The sequence below is a fragment of the Microcebus murinus genome, chromosome 14, assembly GCF_040939455.1.
Source record: "Microcebus murinus isolate Inina chromosome 14, M.murinus_Inina_mat1.0, whole genome shotgun sequence".
Classification (NCBI taxonomy): Eukaryota; Metazoa; Chordata; class Mammalia; order Primates; family Cheirogaleidae; genus Microcebus; species Microcebus murinus.
In genome coordinates this window covers 57240694-57264311 of record NC_134117.1, presented here as the reverse complement: position 1 = coordinate 57264311, position 23618 = coordinate 57240694, and the positions used below count along the sequence as shown (strand labels likewise).

General features: G+C 55.4%; 1 protein-coding gene across 1 annotated transcript in view; it reads right to left on the bottom strand.

The window, feature by feature from the left end:
• The window catches only part of DLG5 (discs large MAGUK scaffold protein 5), a 116710-nt gene that overhangs the window by 20908 nt on the left and 72184 nt on the right, over positions 1-23618 (bottom strand). The window contains exons 6-20 of the mRNA XM_076010103.1: positions 22842-23101; positions 19976-20288; positions 15403-15587; positions 13358-13483; positions 10090-10222; positions 9161-9288; positions 8326-8501; positions 7885-7988; positions 7285-7377; positions 4220-5236; positions 3389-3515; positions 2814-2958; positions 1365-1474; positions 633-722; positions 236-386 (exon numbers count right to left, since the gene is read on the bottom strand). Of these exons, the coding sequence (XP_075866218.1) occupies positions 236-386; positions 633-722; positions 1365-1474; positions 2814-2958; positions 3389-3515; positions 4220-5236; positions 7285-7377; positions 7885-7988; positions 8326-8501; positions 9161-9288; positions 10090-10222; positions 13358-13483; positions 15403-15587; positions 19976-20288; positions 22842-23101 (3158 nt within the window). The remainder of the gene's footprint in view (positions 1-235; positions 387-632; positions 723-1364; positions 1475-2813; positions 2959-3388; positions 3516-4219; positions 5237-7284; positions 7378-7884; positions 7989-8325; positions 8502-9160; positions 9289-10089; positions 10223-13357; positions 13484-15402; positions 15588-19975; positions 20289-22841; positions 23102-23618) is intronic.

The following is a 23618-nucleotide window of genomic DNA, read 5'->3' as shown; positions in this document are numbered from 1 at the left end:
TACGTGTGCCCCACCTCCCTGCACCCAGCGGCCCACGGGACACACTGGTGACGTGGAAGACGCCAGTGAATGCCGGGAAACCCAAACGGCAGCGGCCAGACCCCGGCCAAATCACAACGGAGCTCCGCAACGCCTGCTGCGCCTACTAACAAGGCTTCCCCGCCCGGGCCCTGGCCACACCCGGGGTGCGCTGTCCACCGGTTTGCTCGTGCCACCGATGCCCGGTCACACGCACCTGTCCTTTCTCCGCTCCCCGAGGGACGCGGGGTTGACGGCGATCCTGGGCAGCGTGGAGGCTGAGGTCTGGGACTGGCTGCACGCGGACAGGGTGTCGATGTTCAGGGGCGACTGCGGAGGGGTGCTGCATTCCGAGTGCGACACAGACCCTGCCGGGAGGGCGGGCAAGGCGGATGTGATCGCACACCTGACCTCCCCTCCAGGGCCCAGGGGAGACACGGTCCCGACATGCTGCGACCCCCCAGCACCACACGGCCTTGGGCTCCCACCTCTGCAGCCCCCACACCACCAGGCCTCGCCTGGGCTCAGTGAACATCTGCCGAGCCCAGAGCCGCCACCCGGAAGCTCACACGTGGCAGCAGGACGGGCGGGGGTGGAGAGCCGGGAAGCCTCACCTCTGTCGGAGCCCACGACGGAGCGGGGGTATCTCGGCGTGGATGGGATTTTAATGCGTTCCGCCTTGAACTGCAAGTTACCCGAAGACCCTGTTGTTCCGTAAGGGGACAAAACTTCAGACCCTGTGATTAAACACCACCCCTCACCCCCCGACGCCCAGTCAGGGAGGCAAAGGCAAGGCTGGGCCCTGCCGCTTATCCCCGAGGGCCCAGATACGTATTACTGGCAGTCAGGACGTGGTCACCCTCGTATTTGAATAAGCTGTGCAGGCCGAGGCTGCTCCAGAACAGGGGCGCACAAGCCTCGCCTCCGCCCCAAACGGCAGCCCAAGTGCCACGGCGGCTGCCCGTCTTCTCTCCCCAAGCCCAGAGCTCCCCCAGGGTCCCCTCACGGGCTGACTGTGCACGTTTTCCACAAGTGAACAGCCACGCACACAGCCCAGAATGACCACGCGGCTCAGGACAGGAAGCAGGGCTGCGAGCCAAGGGACATCTGAACGCCCACGCGGCTACTGCAGAAAGCGGAAGCACCGGCCACGCTCCGAGGGCAGCACGGGCGAGGCTGGCTCGTGAGGGCAGCAGCCCCTCCCCGGAGGGACCGAGCTCGGCCTCGGGAGGGGAGAGGAGCCGAGCGCGGGTGGGCAGCCGCCCGCAGAGCTGGGCGTTGGGATGCAGGCGGAGAGGAAGAGAAGGCTGGAGCCCTGCCGCAGCAGGTCCAGGCGACGCAGTTACCAAGGCGGGCGCTGGAGGGCAGGGAGTTGGACCCGTGGGTGGCTCTCATCTCGGAGTAGTCGCTGCAGGCCCTGTGGCTCAGGTCCAGGCTCAGGCGTCCCTGGTGCTGGCTGCACAAGACGAGAGGTGAGGGGCTCAGGGGAAGGACCAGGGGCGGGTGTGGCCATTGGGGGGCAACACAGGGACAGGCCTAGGCCCCCTGAGCTGGCAGAAGGGAGCCCAGGAGCCACTGTCGGCCAAGAAGCCCTTCCTCCAGAGGTGGCATCCACAAGGGCCCTCAAGCAGTAGAAAGGCCACACACGTGGGGTGGCCAGTACCACACCCACTTCAGCCACAGGGTGGGTGGGGAGTAGGCTCACTGGGAGGAGGGGATGCTACAGGGAGAAACAGCGGCTCTACAACCCGGTGGAACTGGGGAAGCCGAACCGGCACCAAAGACCTCACAGAGGGGACCTGTGTGACTCGCTCAGGACAGTGTGCCCAGGAAGCCAGAGGCCAGGGAGCCAGGCATCACCCACGTCAGGCCCCACAAGTGTTTTCTCCTGGCTGTGTAATGAGACATCTCTTCCCTGCTGAAACCCTCCAGCGGTCTCCCCTGTCCTCAGGATAAAATCTGAACTCCCTAGTATGGCTGCACGTCCCACGGGGTTTGTACCCTGTGACCTGGCACCTCCTACTGACTCACGGCCCCTCTGCCAAGCTCCCACCGCCCTGCTCCCAGGTGCCCAGGCCTCGGCACCGACGGCCTCCTCCCTAGAGGCCCCCCAGGTCAGGTGCAGCTGGCATCCTGCAGCCTTCTGGTCCTGCACCCTCCGCCACGTATGCCGGGGCCCTCCCCGACCACTTGATCTAACTCGCCACGCTGTCCCACGTCACGGTCAAGCCTGCTGCCCCCTTTTACTGCCTTTGGAGGGGCTCTGCACATCTGACGCTGCCCTGTTCCTGGCGTTCTGTCTGCCTCCCACACTTGAACGCAAAGCAGCACGGGAGCCAGAGGCTCATCTTTTCAGCTCAGCACTGCATCCCTTGGAACAAGAGGTAGAGCTTGTGCTAGGTGCTCGGTGACAATCTGTCAAATGGATGAATCAGTGCAGCCCTGAGCCAGCTGTTCACTCAGGCAGCCTCAGCTCCCTCACATCAAAAACAGGGGTCGTCACAATACTTAGCTCACAAGGTCACTGCTGACGGGATGAAATGATACTGATAAGGCTATGGGCACAGGGCTCAAGACAGAAGCGTTCAAGTATCAGCCACTATTGCTATCGTCCTTCTTTAGATGCCTTTTGACATTCCACACTGATGCATTAAGAGAGCAATCCTAAAGTTCTCTTTCCCTGGGGTCCCAGCCCTGTTCTGGCCAGCCCCTTGCCGGCTAAGCAAGGACCCTTCCATCTAGGCACCAGTGGCTCTAAGTCCAGGTGGGCACAGACGGCTGGAGCCTTCGCATACCTGGGAAGCAGACCCTGAGGGCCGACGTCGCGGGGCACGGGTGGAGAGCTGCAGGGGCCCACCCTGTGGCTGCGCACAGTGTAGATGGGGTTCCGCAGGATGGAGCTCACTGTGGTGCTGGGGGTCAGACTCCGGGGAACGGTGCCTAGAAATGGGCTGGGTGAGAACAGTCGCCCCAAAGCACCCAGCCAGCCCTGGACTTGCACGAGCCTTCTCCCTATATCCCAGGAAGCAGCCACCGTCTTTTGGGAAAAGGACTCGGAAGACTGGGTTTAACCACCAGTTTGCACTGTGGTTTGGCCTCTGGCCTGTCTCCATCTGTAGAACAAGAGAACTCTCTTCCATGCTTCCGATTTCCCAGGCTGCTCTGGGGGAAAAGCACTTGGACAAGCTAAGGAACGTCATGGTTCCAAGACCAACCATCCCAGACAGGGCAGCAATCCCTGGTTCTCTGGACCTCAGGGCTGAGGACACATGACAGCTCTCTGAAACACCTGCCTCCTCTCTCCCTAAAGCCTGAGCGGCCCCACGAGTCCACACTGGCCCTCTGCCCCAGGCCCTGGCCGCTGACTCACCCACAGATGGCCTGCTGGGGTACAGCGGGGGATTGCTGTGCCGGCCGGAATGCCCTGGCGAGTACGGCGCCCACTCCTGGAGCTCTGGGGAGAGCTCTCCACTGGCTGGGGCGCACTTCTGCTCCTGCTGAACCAAAGGCAAGAGGCATCTGTTAGACGCAGCGAAACACGCGGGTCCGTCCACAAGCCAGGCTCTGTCCCCCAGGAGCCAGCTCATCCCACCAGGGCACAGAAGGTGACGGTTGGGACGGAAGTTGTTGCTCATTCACGTTGCTTTACACATCTGGAAAATTCCTTAACAGACCTTTCAGAAGAAAACCGCAGAGAATGAGTCTCTGTTCTTTCACATACAGACATCACATGACAAAGGTGAGAATGCATGTGTGCGTCAGGCACGCACAAATGATAATGCCGCCCAACGAGCTCGGCTGTGACAGTCTGTCTCCAGTCCCCAGCGATCTCCCTCCTGGAAGCACGGCAGCACACAAAGACCATCGGGCTGCCCTGCTGCAGTTCAGCTCCACCCGGGCCATTTCCTCTCCCTAAACCCCTCAAGGCAAGTCCCTGTCACTAGGTTTGATAAGTTCAAAAGCTTCTTGTTGAAAAAGCAAACCAAATGCTACGCCCAAGAACGTGCTCCTCTCTGGGTGTCACAGGTGCACTACGGTGCACATCCCACGCACCTGCCTCCGGCAGGCCGCTCCCCACCGGCATCCCCCTGCCACCCCTCCCAAAGGAGCCAGGCTAAGCAGGAGCCTGGGGACCCCTCCCACGGCCAAGTGCCCCCTCCCTCCGGGCCTCTACTCCCGGCGACCCGGGGCGGACCTCTACCTCCAGGAACTGAGCAGGAATCACAACCGGAGCAAGCTTGGGCCGGAAACTGGGAGCAGACTTGGGCCGGCCCCGCTTCTGCCCCAGCTCGTCCGCCTTCTGGGAGGTGAGGTCCTCGTCACAGGACTTCTTCGCTGGCAAGGAGGAGTCCCCATCCCCTTCGGGGTAGTAGCTGGAAGCGATGCGGACCCTGGCCTTGCGCGGGGGCGACGCGTGCATGGGCTCCCCGGGGTCCGTGTCGGGGGGCAGGGCGCCCGGAGGGCTGGTGGAAGGGGAGCTGCCCACCAGAGTGGCCTCTGACTCGGAGCTAGTTTCCAGCCTGTGCTGGAACTTAATGGAGTCACTCCTCCTGGGAGGTTTTGGGGGTGTCAGAGGCCCCACCCTCTTGGAGGGCTGGGGGGAGTGAGCAGGCCCAGGGCCTGAGAGCAGGTAGTCTATTTTCGGGGGTGTCTGGGGGCGTTTGAAAGTGTTAGGGTCAAAGATGGACTTCCTTTGCTTTGGCTTCTTGTAAACGGAGAGCTTCTCAGGCCCCGCCGCGGAGCCGAGCACGGCCTTGGGCCAGGTCCCGCCGCTGTTGGAGCCCTCGGAGTCCGGCTTATCCAGCGGGGCCTCCCCCGCCCCACAGGGGCTCCCCTCCGTCTCGAAGGGCAGCAGCGGCCGCCGGCCTCGAGCGTCCGCCAGCCCGCAGCCCCGCTCCCCGGAGGCGTCTGAGCGGAAGGAGCTCAGGCTACGCTCGGAGGCGCTGGGGCAGGCCTGCGGGGAGACCTGAAACGGCCCTCCCGGGAACGGCTTGTGCAGGAAGGGGCTGCTGCCTCCCGGGGGGCCCAGCTCCCTCCTGTCCTCCAGCCCGTCTTCGCAGAAGACGTCCGTCTGCGTGGAGCTGCTGTGCTGCGTCAAGTTCCGCCTGCTGTGAGCCTGGACCTCCGGGCCCTGGGCACGGAGACTCAGCATCTTATCGGAGTCCTTGATGTTCTCAAAGATGTTCTGGCCACTCCACGAGGAGCTCTGAGGGAACACCTGGCCAGGGATTGCAGAGAAGTGAGAAAGAGAGGTGAGAGGGCGGGACTCTGAGCCACACTGAAAACCGTCCCCACGGGGAGAGAGATGGGCAGGAACGAGCCACACGCCCCTGGACAGAGAGACAGAGGATGGACACACACACACACACACACACACACACACACACACACACACGGCCCTGAGAGAGGAGTTTTCTCACGGCCCTGGCCACTGTGAAGTCACAAGAGAGCCGTAAAATCCTCTCAACTCTGAGCACTTTCTGAACTCACCTGTACAATGTCCTGCACATTTTAAAAAAATCATTAGACATAAAAGTAAAAATTTGTTATCAAAAACACATCTCTTGGCTGGTCCAATGGTAGTGGGTTATCAGAAATTATTAACATTAGTGTCACTAAAGTTGGTATACAACCCCCTACTGCTAAACTTGACTGCCTTTAAAAAATCTCTCTCTCCCTCTCTCCTTGACACCCGGATAGTGCAATGTTAACCAGCACTGAAAAGAAACGAAAAGACATGGAGTAACCTTAAATGCATATTACCAAAATAAGAAGACAATCTCAAAAAGCCACATACTGCATGATTCCAACTCTACAACATTCTGGAAAAGGCAAAACTACGGAGACAGTGAAAGGATCACTGGTTGCCGGGGGCGGGGAATAGGGAGGATGAACGGACAGAGCGCAGGAATTTTCAGGGCGGTGAAACGACTCTGTATGGTGCTGTGATGGGGGTATGAGTCATCACACATTTGTCAACACCCACAGAATATTAAACACCAAGAGTGAACCCTCACATAAGCCATGCATTTTAGCTAATACTAATGCCTCAATATTGGCTCATTAATGGTAACAAATGTACCACACTAACACAAGATGTCAATTATAGGGGAAACTCGTGGCAATGGGTGGGGTGGCTGAGGGTAAACCGAGAACTCCTCCACTCAGCCCAGTTTTCCATAACCTAACACTGCTCCCCTAAAAGTCTATCAATTTAAAAATAGCCAATTCAGAAAACATCTCTTAATGAAATGGATTGGATGAAATGAAATAGAAAGTTTTCCAACTTTCTTTTTTTTTTTGAGACAGAGTCTCACTTTGTTGCCCAGGCTAGAGTGAGTGCCGTGGCGTCAGCCTAACTCACAGCAACCTCAAACTCCTGGGCTCAAGCAATCCTCCTGCCTCAGCCTCACGAGTAGCTGGGACTACAGGCATATGCCACCATGTCCGGCTAATTTTTTTTTTTATATATATATAGTTGGCCAATTAATTTCTTTCTATTTATAGTAGAGACGGGGTCTCGCTCTTGCTCAGGCTGGTTTCGAACTCCTGACCTTGAGCAATCCGCCCGCCTCAGCCTCCCAGAGTGCTGGGATTACAGGCGTGAGCCACCGCGCCCGGCCCAACTTTCTATTATTATTAATCTTTTCAACTATGTAGAAAAGTTGATAGAAAAGTGCCCATAAGCCCAGCATCTGGATTCAACAATATTTACCAAATTGTCTCCATTGTCTGTAACAGGCGTCCTCAAACCACGGGCCGCTGGCCACATGCGGGTGTTTGTGCCCGTTTGTTTTTTTACTTCAAAATAAGATATGTCCAGTGTGCATAGGAACTTGTTCATGGGCTTTTTTTAACTACAGTCTGGCCCTCCAACAGTCTGCAGGACAGTGAACTGGCCCCCGTTTAAAAAGTTTGAGGACCCCTGGTCTATAACATGTCAACCCCTAACAACTTTAAAGTATAACACCCCCCAAAATAAGGACATTCTCCTACCTAATAACCCCAGTGCCATCATCACACCTAAGAAAACTTAACAATTCCCTAGGATCATTCAAGCACCTGGTCCATTCACACACACTCAACTCTCAATACAGCCTTTAAGGCTGGTTTTGTTTCCAAACCCGGACCAGCCAGGGTCCATGCACGCCGTGCACTGTGGACATCACTATTCTTGTCCCGAGGATCCCCGTGGTGCCCAGCTCTGTGGAGCTGTGGCTCTGCCCACCTCCCGGCAGGGCGGGAGGGCTGGGGCGGGGGGCTTACCTTCAGGAGGGAGAGGGTCAGGGCGCCCTGGCAGCTGCGCAGCAGAGATTCACATTCGTTCAGAGACTTGTTGTCCAGTGCAATGCCGTTGATCTAGGCCCAGACAGACAGCCCGTCAGGCCCGCGGGCACAGTGACCTCAGGCCAGCTCGTGTTGGACAGCGGGCCAAACAACTGCTGTCAGTGTTACGAGGCCAAAGCCAGCAGTTGGCAAAGGACAGAAATTCCCTCCCTGTCAGGCCCGAGGAGTCCAGGTAAGGGACTTCTTAAGGCAAATGAAACACAAACCCTTAACATCATCCTAGTCCTTACTATACATTCGTGTGTAGAGAAATATATTTAAAATGTTAGTAAAGGTTATCTACAGGTGGTAGCAATACAAGTGACTCTCATTTCCTTCCTAGACTTTTTCTGTATTTCCATATTTTTTACAGTAAACAAACACACCATCAGAAAGAAAGATCATTTTTAAATGTCAGCATGGTGCAATGCTCAAGAACAAGGTGAACGTAAGAACTCTGCTCCTTGCTTCTTGCTCAGCCTTCTCAAACGTAATCTGTTGTGTGCAGCAGACGGCCCTGGCCATGGCCTTGAGACTCACCGCCACAATCCTGTCTCCCACGGCAAGAGACCCTTCTTTGGCAGCAGGGCTTCCGGGCACCACGGCGGCGGCGTACACTCCGTTCTCCAGACTGATGCCGCTGTCTGCAAGACACAGGAGGTCACCGGGTAAGCCCAGGCCTCACCGTGTGGCCCTCCGGTCACCCCAGCTCATCTCTGCTAACCAAACTTATAAAAGGGGGTGTCAGCAGGCTGCACCCCGCCCAGCTCATGCTAACCAGGAGCTCGGTTACATCGGGTCTGGTGAATCAAACGCTCAGAGATGAGCAAGACTGGGGACTCAGACGACTTCCAGCCAGGAAGGCACAGAGGAGGTATTTAAACAGCATCAGTGCCTCATCCCTGTGAATGAGGTACTCCAAAGGGGCGCCCACAGCCCCTCCCCACGAGCAAGGACACCCGCCACCTGCAGGCCCACCACCTTTCTGTCCGCTGAGGTTGATGTGCAGCGGCGTCACCACCTTCCCGCCCAGGGACTTCCTCCGCCGCACGACCATGTTGATGGCCCCCTCTCCGTTGAGCAGAGCCTTGATGGCCTGCTTCTTGTCCTTATTGATGAGGTCCACGTCATTGATTCTCAGCAGCCAGTCGTTGACCCTGAGGAGGGACACAGCCAGGTCGGCACCTGTGCAGTCCAGTGGGTCGCTGCCCGCCACTCCCATCCAGGGGGCCGATTGCCAAAGAGCAGGTGCCCCACGTACACGTTCAGAAAGATTTCCTCTTCTGGGAGTGCGTAAACTGGGAGTGGTTAAACTTGCAGATGCTGAAGTTAGACAGCCTGGGTTCAAATCCTGGCTCTACCACTTACTAGCTGTGTGACCTAGCCCCTCTGGCCTCAGTGTCCTCATCTGTAAAACGGGGGCAATAATCACACCTACCTCACAGGGTTGTAAAGATCAAGTAAATAATTTGTATCAAGCGCTTAAACCAGTACTCAGCAGCCAGCCAGCAGTGTCAGCTGTGTTACCGTCATCACTATTTCGTGGAATGAGCATGTGACGCACGCCCCAGGCCCTCACACACACCACCTGAGCCCTTCCCTACCCAGAGAAGCAGAAGACAGAGCCTGGTGGCTGGAGGAAAATCAGACGCAGGGGCCAGTGAGAAGCTGAGTCTCTAGAGCGCCATTAGCAGCCATGCTGCGGGCCTTGCAGGGACTAGCTGGGGGTCGCTCGACTGCTACCTGACTCTGCAGGGCCTCTGTGCTGGGGTGCGGGGCCCCACCTTCCCTCCAGAGCCTGGGCCTCAACTCTTACCTTAAGCGGCCATCAGCAATGCTTCCTTTGTCCACTTTGGTGACAAATATGCCACAGTCCCCGGGGAAACAAGGCTCATTCACGCCTTCCGCCATGTCGAACCCCAGCGCCTTCAAGTCAACCTCCTCCTGTCAGAACAGCCGCAGCGGCAGCAGCTCACTTCGCAAAGCAGCCACGAGAAACACACCGCCCCCAAGCCACGCGCTCCGATGTGGGGACCGTCCCCCTTCACCTCCTATCTCATGGGACACTCGGTCCCCAGGATGAAGGCCTACGAGAAGCTGAGTCTGCGCCTCCTGGCCACTGCAGACAGACACCCCTGCCGGCGTCTCCCCCCGCGCTCTGCCCTTCCCTCCGTCCCCCCGCACCGTGCCAGCGCCCACTGTGTGACGCAGGACACCAGCCTGCTACAACCCAGCCTGGGCGGCCCACTGTGTGACGCAGGACGCCAGCCTGCTGCAACCCAGCCTGGGCGGCCCACTGTGTGACGCAGGACGCCAGCCTGCTGCAACCCAGCCTGGGCGGCCCACTGTGTGACGCAGGACGCCAGCCTGCTGCAACCCAGCCTGGGCGGCCCACTGTGTGACGCAGGACGCCAGCCTGCTGCAACCCAGCCTGGGCGGCCCACTGTGTGACGCAGGACGCCAGCCTGCTGCAACCCAGCCTGGGCGGCCCACTGTGTGACGCAGGACGCCAGCCTGCTGCAACCCAGCCTGGGCGGCCCACTGTGTGACACAGGACGCCAGCCTGCTGCAACCCAGCCTGGGCGGCCCCAGGGAGAGGATGCGTCCGCACCCTGGGAGGAAAAGCTGGACCTCCAAACTCGCAGCCATGAAACTGGGGGCCCTGCAGGAGGGCCACCCTCCCCTCCCCGTCCAAAGTCTGCAGGTCAAGGAGAGCAGGGGAGAAGAGCCATCGAGGCAGCTCACCGTCTCCCTTTCGAACTCCACGACTTCCGTTTCCCACTCCATGGAATCCGTGTCGATGGCTGAGTCGTGGGAGCTGTGGGCCATCAGCTGCCGGAACCGGGCCTCCTTTTCCAGCTGGGATTCCATCTGTTCCCTGCGGACGGAGAGCGCCATGGCGACGGCCCGTTGGGAAGGACACATCCCACCAGGGAGCAGCTCCAAACCCAGCGGGCCATTCGTGAAAGCTAAACGGGGCTCTCTTCCCCCTCGTGCTGCATTCCGGCCTCCCAGTACACCTGGGGGTTCGGGGCAAGGCTTCTTCGATATCAGTTGGTTTTCACAGCAGTTTTTTATAAAAAGATGGAAATTCTGCCCAAGTTTATCTAAAGGTTTAACAATTCAGTTCCAAATGCTAACAAGACTTTTTTTTTTTCTTTTTCTTTTTGTAGATACAGACAAGATCATTCAAAAATTCACACAAAAAGAAATCAGGGGCCGGGCGCAGTGGCTCACGCCTGTAATCCTAGCACTGTGGGAGGCCAACATGGGTGGAACACTCGAGGTCAGGAGTTCGAGACCAGCCTGAACAAGAGCAAGACCCTGCCTCTACTAAAAAAAAAAAAAAAGAAAGAAATTAGCTGGCCAACTAAAAATATATAGAAAAAATTAGCCGGGCATGGTGGCGCATGCCTGTAGTCCCAGCTACTCGGGAGGCTGAAGCAGAAGGATCACTTCAGCCCAGGAGTTTGAGGTTGCTGTGAGCTAGGCTGACGCCACGGCTGGGCAATAGAGTGAGATTCTGCCTCAAAAAAAAATTTAAAAAAAAAGGAAAGAAATCAGGATACCTAACATTTTTAAAATAAAAAAATAAGGTGGGAGGGAAATCAATCCACCTGATTTAACAGTTACTAGACAGCTACAATAATTGAGACTGTGTGGTACTGTCAGGGAGAGAGACACACACACAAATACAAAAGGTGCGAAAACTGCAATACAGGAAGGACAGTCTTTTTTTTTTTTTTTTTTTTTTTTTTGGAGACAGTCTCACTCTATTGCCGGGGCTAGAGTGAGTGCCGTGGCATCAGCCTAGCTCACAGCAACCTCAAACTCCTGGGCTCAAGCGATCCTCCTGCCTCAGCCTCCCGAGTAGCTGGGATTACAGGCATGCGCCTCCAGGCCCGGTTAATTTTTTCTATATATATTTTTAGTTGTCCATATAATTTATTTCTATTTTTAGTAGAGACGGGGTCTTGATCTTTCTCAGGCTGGTCTCGAACTCCTGACCTCATGATGAGTGATCCACCCGCCTTGGCCTCCCAAAGTGCTAGGATCACAGGTGTGAGCCACCGCGCCTGGCCAGGACAGTCTTTTTAAATTAATGATGCTGGAGCAACTGGACATCCATGGCCAAAAAATGAATCTCAACCTCAACCCTTTACCTTGTATGAAAATTAACTCCAACTATATATCACAGATTTAAGTGTAAAACATAAAGCTATAAAACTTTTAGAAGGAAAATAACTTTTAAAAGCTTTGAGCTCTAGGACTAGGTGAAAGGTTCTTTGATATAACATGATCCATTAAAAAAGTTTTCAAAAAATTTGATAAAAATGGACTTCATCACAATTAAGAACTTTAGCTCTGAGAAAGACCCAGTAAAGAGGATGTTTAAAAAAAAAAACAAAAGACTCAGAAACTTTGTTCTATCCCCCAGGGACCTGCACACAACCCCTTTCCTAAAATCCGGGCCCAGGCTACTGTTCCAGTTCGTGAACGCTGCCTGCTGGGCCCCTGGCATGCTCTTGGCGCACTCCTGGCCTACTTTTGTTTCCTGCTCAAGCAGACAAGCTCCCAGGGCCAAACCTTGGCCTGGGCTGTGCTGTCACTGGCCACCTCTAGAACGCCACTCAGCCTCGGAGCAGAGCTGAACGCCTCCTTCCTGGGACGCTGCCCCCAGCCCCGTGCAGCCTGAAGCTCTGCGTTCAACCCTCACCACACTCATCTCACTGGCATCACTGGGGCGTGCCCGTGGCTTCTACACACTGGAGGCTCCCTGGGTGGCAGCACAGCCTCACTCGCCAGCATCCCGCCAGTTAGAGAACTTAGCAGGGAGGAGGTGCAAATGCAAACATCCTGAATGGACAAACCAATGGAACGCAGTAGTTTCGGGCAACCCCAGCTCATTCAAGATGCAAAACTTCCCAAGCTCCAGCTTGGGAAGGTCCCAGGCTTTCCCTTAAAAGGGAATTCCTTGATTCCATCACTTGCTAGACTCACGGTGAGTCCCTGGGGAGAGTCTGTCACTCTTGCCTCTTACCCCTTGAAGTATTCATCGCAGCACGCATGCTCCAGAGGGTCTGAGTTTTTATTTAATAAGTGAAGCTGTTTGTCTTGTTAGGAGTTTTACTGAACAGGGAGGAAGGGAAGCTGTCACCCCCCGCTGGATGGCATCGCTCAGGTGTGCAAAGCTTGTGCACCTGCACTCACACCCAGGAGCCTCCTGCTGCTCCTGACCACACTGTGAGCCGAGGAGATGTCCCAGAGCGGATGGAGAGTCACTGCTCCCCAACTAGAGTCTGGTTCCAGACTACAGTGACGGCTATTGGGCTCTGCCAATTTCTATTTTTAAACCCTGATCTTTTTCTTTTCAAACCTCTGCTAAGGGGGCCACAAATGTTTCAATGACACCCTGGGAGGGTGTTATAACTGAGGAAGGTTGCCTGACACCCCAGTCTTCCAAACAGACATCCAAATAGCACAGGTAGAACGGACTGCTCGGCAGTAGCTATAATTGCCTTCAAAATACTGAATCGCCACCTGCCGTCATTTTATTCGTTTCTGTATTCATCTCTTTGATGGACCTACCCTTGGTCTGTCCCTCTTCCTGTGTGCTGTGCGCCCCATGAGAGCAGGGACTTGGCCTGCTTATTCCGTGCCATGTTTCCAGTGCCTCTCACAGAAGCTGGCCCATACAGAACAGGTACTCGATAACTCTCCCTTGAGTGAGTGAATGAATGAATGGATTCTACATGCATGCCTGTCCCCAGGTGGACTGTCTGGGCGCAGGGGCCTTCCTAGTGCCTTGGCACCTGGAGCCTGCCCTGTCTCCACGGGCTCACCAAAGCGCGGCCCAAGAATTCCTCACTAACTCAACACGGAGCCGGCATTCAGACCCATTCTACAGCCTGACAGACTAAGGCAGCGTGAAGGGACAGACAGCCAGGTCTGCACACAGGAACAAGCCCCTGCCGACGCACTCAGGCCCCGGCGCACGCCCACCCAAGCCTACTTGAGCTCCTTGAGCTCGCGGCTGACGTCGTTCTTCTGCTTGCGAGTGTCGTCCAGGCTGCGCAGGGCCTCGGCCAGCTCGCTCACCGCCCGGTCCCGCTCCCGCCTCAGGTTGTCGCACAGTGTCCTGGTGGAGGGGCAGAGGGCAAGGTCACCTCAAGGGGCGGGGGGACAGGGGCTCCTGGTCCCCACAGACGGCCTGGCAGCCCCCGCCTCACCCCCAGTGCTCCCGAGAGCACTCGGGAGTTTGGGGATGAGACCACCCAGGCCAGCCCATCACACGACAGATGGGACCCCGAGGACCTGGGGGGACAGACACCTCCATAGTCACTGGGCAACAAGCCTCAGGTTCCCAAGGTCCGGCTTCCCCCTCACTGTGCCTGGGTTAGGACCACCCTCTGCACACACTCACTGTTCTAACACCGGAGGGGGGCGGGGGTCTCCTCTGCACCCACCGCAAGTCTCATAACTACCCATAGGCCGGGCGCGGTGGCTCACGCCTGTAATTCTAGCACTCTGGGAGGCTGAGGCAGGCAGATCGTTTGAGCCCAGTAGTTCTAGACCAGCCTGAGCAAAAGCGAGATCCAGTCTCTACTAAAAAAAAATATTAAGTAGCTGGACAACTAAAAATAAAATTAGCCAGGCATGGTGGCGCATGCCTGTATTCCCAGCTACTCGGGAGGCTGAGGCAGGAGGATGGCTTGAGCCCAGGAGTGTGAGGTTGCTGTGAGCTAGGCTGACACCACGGCACTGTAGCCCAGGCAACAGAGTGACACTCTGTCTCAAAAATAAAATAAAATAAAAATAACTAGCAACAAGCAGGACTTTCTAGAGCCACCCCCCTACTCCACAACTAGGCTGGGAGCCCCACTGGGACAGCAGCCAGTCCTCACACATCCCCGCAGCCCTGAGCTCCATGCAGTGCAAAGTGCAAGCTTGCTGAGACTCTACAAAAGAGGACCTTGGAGGAGGTGGGGACAGTTGACCTGGCAGCAGAGGGGCCTGTGCTCTGTGCACCCTCCAGCATTGGATATGCCCAGAGGGCTGGTCCCTACCACTCCACAGCCCCAAACATTCCCCACCACAATCAGACCCCGGCTCAGGACTGCCCCTGGGGACAGCTGTGGAACAGGTCAGAGCAGGAGCAGACAGAGCACCCACCAGGCCTCCCTCCCCTGCACCAGGCACCAGGCTGCTCTCCACTGGCAGGGCCTCACCACCACGTTTGGCCATCCCCATCTCCTGACCAGCCCCCAGGGATGGTGGGCTCTCCCCTGAAGAGCCACAGGGCATGTTTCAATGACCAAGTTGTTACCCCACCACCACCACCACAGCCTCTCCCACTTCTACCCTAGCCAAGGATCTAGTCCACACTGCCTGCCTTCCCCTTCGAGGCCCTCACACCTGCCCTCCCTGTGAGTCACCTGCCCTGAGTAAACCACTCGGGTCCCCTCGATCTGCAACCCCCTCTCCCTTCTCCACCCGGAGATATCCCGCTCATGCCTCCAGGCTCCCTGGGGAGACCACCCTACAGCCCAGACGCCCTGCCCGCCCAGCACAGCCCTGGCGGAGAGCCTGGAATCCACACTCGTGCACCTTCTGCCCACTGTCCCGCCCGCCCAAGCTGCCCGGGCCCGACAGGCATCGCACACGTGGGGGAGCCTCTCCCAAGGTCTGCCTGCGCAGGGATCTAAGACTCCAGCACACAGTAGGCACCCAGTGAATACGGCTGGAAGAAAGGGTCTCTGATGTGCTGGTCTCGTCAGAAGCCCTCACAGACAAAGGGCTGGCCTTGCGCTACTTCACAGGGTCTCATCGGACACAGCGCACACCTGTGACACCCAGGGCCAAGTGAAATGGGAAGGAGACCATGCGGGAAATTCTAAACTAGGGGGCGAGGCTGGGGCAGCATCTAGGGGCGAGAAGGGAGAAACCCGGGTCACTCCCACCTTACTTGGACACAGAGTAAACGATTCTGACCCTCCCCTCAGACCTCAGTGCACCCTGGGGAGACGCGAGCCCACACCGGCCCTGGGCGCGCCGTACCGGATGCTGTCACGCTCCGCCACGATTTTGTCTCGCTCTTGGAAGGCCCAGTCTCGCCGGCACTTGGCCACGTCTGCCTCCTGGAGGGCTTCCTTCAGCTCCTGGCACAGAGCCTTGCACTGCTTTCGAAGGATTTCAACCTCCTTGTTGGCTCTCCCTGCGTCCATTGTCACCGTGTCTTTGATCTGGGGGAGAGGGAGGGAGTGGTCACTGAGCCTCTGGACCTGAAGCACCTCCCACCAGCGCAGGGTCTTGCTGGAGCTCGAGGGGGCTGGGTGGAGGGAAACAGCATCCCGGCACCCCTCTGCACCCACTGTACAGCCACAGTTGTAATAAGGTCTCCCCGTTTGTGTCTGCAATGCTGGCTGTGTTAATCTGGCAAACCAGGTTATTTTAAAGATGAAACTATACTGGCACTTTTGCAGGTGAAGTACTGTGTATCCCAGCTCATTTAAAAAGCCGAAATCTGAGGCATCTGCATCTTGACACCTCCCTAGAGAGTTAGATGCTCCGCTAAAATTTCAAGTCAAACTCTTAGAAGCACTCAAGTGAAAAGCCCCTCTACGCCTCCATAGTCCTTAGAAGACGTGGAGAGATGATGAATGACAGAGTGAGTGCCTGCTGCAAGAACAACTCCTACTTTTGGAACCAGCAAAAGAGAAGCATGCCGGCAGAGCGAGGACACTGGTGTCCCCAGGCCAGGACTCTCCACCCCGAGCAGCAAGACGCAGGAAGACGGGCACAGGAAGAGCATTTCCGCTCATGCTGCGGCTCCCTCCCCAGGGAACAGGGAGGGCAGCCTCTGCTCCTTCAGGGAGATCTCAGGTGCCAACCAAGACTCGAGGATGCAGACACAGGAAAACACCCGGAGTCAGCTTACAACTACCCTCATCTCTCCAGGCTCGAGTCAGAAGGAGCTGGGAAAACTGTGCACAGAACCTCGAGAGTGACACAGTGGTGAGCTTTGGTCGGACTTCACGTTTCCCAAGATCAATCCAAATCATTTCAGTTTCCTTTTTTTTTTGGCTGCTTTTATGTGGTGTGGGTGTCTGTCTGTTGCTTTCAAAAATTTTTTCTTAAATTTTAACTTAAAAAATTAAAGAATTATTTGCATCATTAATTCTGTCAAGAATTTGTTCTAATAAATACATATCAATTAAAAAGAAAAAAATCACATTTAAAAAAATTTACATTTTACTCAATATTTTAATAGATTTATATAACAGTTTTATATTTGCAATGTGTTAAAACTTGCTTTCCCTGAAAGGTTTTTTCCGTTTCGCTATGGATAATGATCTCAGGCTGGGAGGCCACAGCTGGAGCCCTGTCCAGCAGGGCACTGAGGCGACCCCACCCTCCCGAATGTCCCCTCTCTCTGTGTTCACCCCCCAAACGTTGTTTCCTTATGAGAAACGCAAGCGGTACGATACTTGGTTTTAGCAAGCGGGAGGAATGAGGTGTATTGAAAGGGATGGTGGAACATGGGAGCCGAGAAGACCCAGCGATCCCCCTCTCCCACCCTAATCACACTGAGGAGGGGCCACAGGATCTAGGAAGTGACCTGCCCAGGGCCCCCCCCTCGTGTGGAGAGCGGACTCAGGCTCCAGTGCTGCTCTCGCTGCCTGCGCTGCCCTCGGCACCAAACCTACGTCCGCAGACGCACCATCCAAGGCCTCCTCCTGCCTGCCCCGCGAGGCCTGAGGGACAGATGGGCTGGTTTTCACAAGACGCTTGTCTGGCCCAGGCATGAAGCCAGTGACAGAGACCTGTGGGCTGCACCCCACCCCCTCGGCGGCCAGGGCATACTCCAGGGTCCCACCGGGTGTGGTGGCTGCGCTATGAGCAGACGGCTCTCAGGGGATGGCACCTGCCACTTCTGTCCCAGCAGACCACTGCACTGAGCTCTGGAAGCGCCACCCTGCTGCCTTGCCTTGTCCTCTACCACAAATCATCCTTCCTGTCCTTGCACTGCCTGGTCTCTGTCCAGCACAGCTGAGCTCAGCCCCCATGCTGGACTTGTAGCCAGCGACACTGGGGCACGGCAGGAAGGCAGGGACGGGGGAAGCTGCTGCTGGCCAGAGTGACGGTGCGGGGCCTTCTCTGGGACGGGGCTCAGTCGGCAGGGCCTGGGAAAGAGAGCTGGCACCTGGCAGAACCTCTGTGGCAGGGCAGTGGCCCACAGCTTCCCAGAGGCCATTCCTCACCCTCCTGTGATCAATGAGCCTTCACTGGACAGGCTGGCTGGTGGCCACAGGCAAGAAGGGGCCTTGTGAGGGAAGCCCCTGAGGACATGCTCACCCTGGGGGCTGGGCAGAGGAGAACAGAGCCCACCCGGAGTCCCAAGTGAAGCAAAGACCCCAATAGCCCCAGCCCCACCCCCGGGCCTCCATCTGCTGCCGTTTGCCTCAAACCACTCATAAGCTCACATAAAAGGGAGAATGAAAAGGAAGGAGCAGACGAAGAGCAGGAGGGTGGAAGTACAATCTCAGAAACAGAGTGAAGACCACTCGGCAAGCAGGGAGCCAGGCCGGATGGAAGGCCGACCCCCGCTGACCCCAAAAGGCAGCAGCTGGAGTGCGTAGGGTCAGTCCCCAGCGCGCCTCGAGCCGGCTTCTTCCTGCACTGGGGAGAGGTCTCGTGCATGACGCCAGACCAGCTTGAGCAGGAGCTGAGGATTTCGGCTCTGGCCGCTGCCGGGGCAGGGGTTCTCCTCTCCTGCCTGCTGACTCGGAACAGAGCCTGGAAGAGATTCCTGCCTCAGCTGACAAGCAGACTTGACGCCCGGCCAATACCCCCCGCGGAACCGGGCTCCAGGCTGAAGGGCGCGCCCAAGTGCACGCAGGGTGACCAGCTGCCGCTCAGACGCCAGCACTGTGGGGAATGCAGTGCTCCCCACACTTCTCTGTGCTTTCTGCATTTCTACAAAGAGTCTACAAAGTTAACTAAGCTTCAAAAAGCTCTAAAATCCATGCATGTGGGCTCGCTGTCTGGCTCACCTTTCATGTGTATGACATTCTGTGACCCTTCGGTGTTGTCACTGATCAGTCAATTTCAGTTCTCTTTCTTCACCACTGTGTCTTCCCTATTTGATGCAGATGCTTTCCCCCGACAATTATGTGCTCAGACACCAGGATGTGAAAATGAGCTGATGGTTTTTAGGACAATTACCAAGATCTGGTGCATCATCTTTGTTTGCTAAAAATTTCTTTGCATAATGGTCTTTTCGAAAATTTCATCAGAGCAAATACATTGGCTTCACATTGGCTTTTGCATCAATGGTCAGGAGAAGTCTCGGTCCTCTCTGTATGAAATGGCCATTATAGGGCTGATTTTTACCTACAAAAACAGTTCCGTGGTGTTTGCCCTAACCCTAACCGGGCAGCAAGATTCAGGTGGCCGTGATAATAATCTTAATAGTAAAGACAAGACTCAAGCCATTCCTGCTTGTGTGGGCACCATGCTAACTGCACTCTCCACGTGAGACCCTTTGATGATCACAAGCTCCCTGTGGGGCGGATGCCACTACTTCCACTTTGCAGATGAAGACACCGAGGCCCAGAGAGGCGAGAGTTCACGAGAGTAAGACGGGCTCCATCTCCAAGCACAAGGCCATGTACCCTTGCATGAGGAGGCGTCACCGCTGGTTGAAGGCCAGCCCGGCCACCCCTTAGGAGTCAGCCCTGCCTTGTGCCCGGCACCGAGGGACCTGGATGGAATAAGCCAATGCACAGCATCCCTGCCAATCTGCCTGACCTTTGACACCTGGCTTCTCGCCTCTCACACACCACTTTTGAAACCTGCATTCTAACTGACCTGTGCAGAAAAGCGACAGAATAGAGGCATGGACACAGAACTGTTTTCATGGGGAAAATCTGCTGCGATTATGTCTAGAGGCTCTAATCAGAGCCAGGACACTGATGGAGAGAATGGGAAGGGAATCTCCACGGGCCTGTCCGAGCCCGTGGGGCACACCTGGACTCAGGGCGAGAAGTATCCGTGACAAGGTGGTAGTGGCAGGTGGGAAGATGCAGAGAATCCACACTGAGCACCCAGGCATCGAGCTAAGTGACCCAAATCCAATGCTACTGAACACCCCAGACCCCCAACCCTGCAGGCACAATCTCTAGAGAGCCAGGCTTTAGGAGAAAGACATCTTCCCAACAGGAGCCCGGAACACTCTTTGCAGAGCAGACTTGGTCAGATGCACACAGCTGGCAGAAAAGAGCCCCTAAACCATGCTCTCCCAGACCCACAAGGCCTAACATGGCCATGGTTTGGGGAACTTGGCCTTGGGATCTTGCTTCATAACAAGCACGTCCTTGAGCCACCACTGACTTTCTGCACGAGACTGACCTGCAATGACTCCTGGTCTGTACGCTCCAGATGTCCAGGACTGTGGCTGCACCTCCCTCCTCCCTTGTCCCCTGTAGCCCAGACTAGAGCTGAGCCCTGGGCGTGACGAGCTCAGTTCCCAGGGCCGTGTCTGATAACCCAGGCAGCACGTAGGCCTCAAACGAGAAGCCCTTCGCTGCACCTCGCAAGCGTCGAATCCAGACGCCGCCCACCCGCCTACCTGCCGCAGCGCCTCCATCTCCTCGCTGGCCGCCTTCTTCTCAGACGTGCTGCTCTTGAGCTTGGACTCAGCCAGCTCCACCTCGGTCTGCAGCTTGTCCAGCTCGGAGATGACCTGGTCGCGCTCGCTCATGATGAGCTTGTACTCGCTGTACACGGCGTCCCGCTCCTCCCGGTACTTCTCGGACTCCTTCGCTGTCTTCACCTGCGTGCTCCTCAGCTCCGTCAGCTCCGACTGCAGCAGCTCCATCTCCCACTGCAGGTCCTTGTTCTGGGCCGTGGCCTTGTTCAGCTCATGGTGGATCGCCTCGAACCTAAGGAGAAAGGCGGCGGGCCGTGGGAGGGGTGGGGGCCTGCCCGGTCAGCTGTCGGCCGCTCCGCCACCTCCCGCCAGCTCCGCTGTGCTGGACAGTCAAGCATGAAGTTTCCAGTGAGGTCACTCTCTGCACCCCCAAGAGAGAAAAGTCACGGAGTACCAGCGCTCCCAGACCTGGAATTTGTCTCAGCCTTTTATAAATGCCCCGAGTTGAGGACTTCATGCCCTCTGCTCCACTAGAAATAACAGTGTATTTCTCCCACAGTTGAGCCACGTTATTTTTTTAAAAATAATAAAGACCAAACAATACCAGGATCACAGCATCTGAGAGATTAAAAAGTGGCCTTAATGATCACTTAGTCCGACTGCCTCGTTTTACAGATACGGGTAGTACGGCCTTGTGACGTGGGCAGCTGGCCCAAGGTCGTAAGGATACTCGAGAGCACAGCTCAGTCCTTCCTGGCCAGGAGCCACCCTCGCACAGGCAACCTGCAAACCAAAACCTGCTGCTCTTGAGCAGTATTTCTCAAAGTGTGTTCCTCAGAACATCTACCCTGCAGATAGGATACAAGAAAAGGAGAGGCACAGACACTGACTCCAAAATGTTCAGCCTGAACAGCTAGGCAATGGAGATGCTATTTACTGAGACAGAGAATTTTGGGAAGAAGAAGTTTGGAACTGAAAACAGACTATAGCATGACTTTTGTTTTGGGACATGTTAAATTTGAGAGATCTACTAGACAGATATCTCAAAATAGATGTCAAGTAAGCAGTTTGGAGTTCAGGGGAGATATTGGAGCTAGATATATATATTTGAGACTATACAGAATATTTAGAGCCATAAGATTGGATAATATCTCCAGTGTTGGTGGCGGCTCACACCTGTATTCCTAGCACTTTGGGAGGCCAAGGCAGCAAGACCACTTGAGGCCAGAAGTTCAAGACCAGCCTAAACAACATGGTGAGACCCCATCTCTACAACAGCAACAACAACAACAACAAAACCCATAGAAAAATTATCCGGGCATGGTGGCATATGCCTGTAGCTCCAGCTACGCAGGAGGCCAAACAATGCAGGCCGATTACTTGAACCCAGGAGTTTGAAGTTGCAGTGAGCTAGAATGATATCACTGCTCTCTAGTCTGGGCAACACAGCGAGACCCTGTCTAAAAAAAAAAAACAAAAAACACAGAACACCTACCCTGTGTGGAGCTCCATTACATTACCAAAAAGAAAAAGAAAAGAAAACAACGTACATTCCCTGATGACTTATGTTTTGGAAGCTCTGCATCTCTAAATGGTACACAGCACCACAATGAAGGCTCTGAGAAGTCCTGCAACAGAGTCATCTGTCTGGGTTCAACTTGGCAATTCCTAAACCTGTTTAGGCCCAGAGAACACTTTCCATGTGAAACTGATGGACACCCTGAAGAAGTGGTGCATATCACATCTCTAAAGATGATATTCCTTGATAAAAAATGAAACTATAGAAGACAAATGCCCTGGACAATTACCTTTTTCATTTGCTAAGTGGGTGACTGCCACCAAGAGGAGCAGCTCATGGGAGACCTAAGAAACAGGATGCCCAGAACACACCAAAGGTGTTCAGATGGGGGTGGGAAGAGCCACAACTCCCAAGATACATGAGGTGTCAGAAAAAGGTTTCCTGGGCAGGGCGCGGTGGCTCACACCTGTAATCCTAGCACTCTGGGAGGCTGAGGCAGGCAGATTGCTTGAGGTCAGGAGTTCAAAACCAGACTGAGCAAGAGCAAGACCCCGTCTCTACTATAAATAGAAAGAAATTAATTGGCCAACTAATATTATAGAAAAAATAGCCGGGCATGATGGCGCATGCCTGTAGTCCCAGCTACTTGGGAGGCTGAGGCAGAAGGATCGCTTGAACCCAGGAGTTTGAGGTTGCTGTGAGCTAGGCTGACGCCATGGCACTCACTCTAGCCTGAGCAACAAAGCAAGACTCTGTCTCAAAAAAAAAAAAAAAGAAAAGAAAAGGTTTCCTGGACAGAAGGTTTTTTTGACTAAAAAAATATAGTGGCCGACACCTGTAATCCTAACACTCTGGGAGTCCAAAGCAAGAAGATCGCTTGAGCTCAGGAGTAGGACACCAGCCTGAGCAAGAGCAAAACCCTGCGTCTACTAAAAATAGAAAAAAAAATTAGCAGACAAAAAAAAAAAATATATAAAAAATTAGCCGGGCATGGTGGCGCATGTCTGTAGTCCCAGCTACTTGGGAGGCTGAGGCAGGAGGATGGCTTGAGCCCAGGAGTTTGAGGTTGCTGTGAGCTAGGCTGATGCCACGGCACTCTAGCCTGGGCAACAGAGTGAGACTCTGTGGGGAAGGGGAAGGAAGGGGAAAGAAGGGGAAGGAAGGGGAAGGAAGGGGAGGAAAAGAAAGAGAGAGAGAGAGAGAGAGAGAGAGAGAGAGAGAGAGAGAGAGAGAGAGAGAGAGAGAGAGAGAGAGAGAGAGAGAGAAAAAGAAAAGCACAATTTGTGCTGTCTTCATCTCCACCCCCAGCCCACGCCTCGTGCCTACCTCCGCAGGGAGAGGGCGCACTGGTGCTGCAGCTGGATGGCCGTGTCCCTCTGCTGGGTCAGCATCTCCGTCTGCTTCAGCAGCCGCTGGTTCTCCTCCCCTAGCTGCTCCAGGCGGCTGAGGTCTGAGTTGTGGATGGCGACTTTCTCGCTGTACCTCTTCCGCAGGGCGTCATAGTCCTTCTTAACCACCTCCAGCTTGTCCATGGCCGTGTCGTACAGCTTGTTGAGAATCTCGGATGACCCGTTGTGCTTCAACACCTGGGGACCACAGACAGTCCCACTTGCCAAGGGTCCCGGGAGGAAGCACAGACTCCCCCCGACTCTGACTTGTGTAAGTCTGGGGCAGGACAGAGGGGTCACCCTAGGGCCTTTGAGAGTCTCAAGGTCCAATTCTACAGGCCCTGCAGTCACACTGGGCTGATTCGTTCAGATCCATTTATTCACAAGGACTTTTTAAGTATTGTGCAGAGAACAGTTAACCTAGCAGGCCTGAGACTTCTGTTCTCAGAAAGGCCTGCTTGCAAGGCCAATGTCCAGACCCTCAATCTGGGTCCAGACATAGTGAGTCCTTGCATTCTTGGGTTACCTACATTCTAGGCAACCTGGATGGCAAACAGTCCTCTACGGTGACATGAAAACTTCCCTTCAGTGACGGGCGGTCCCCAGTATCTAGACCGTACGCACAGCGTGGCCTGTGCTGAACACCCCCTTCCCTCTGGGACTCTGGAATTTGGCTACACGCGAGGCAGATACATGACCAGCCCCCAGTACAAAG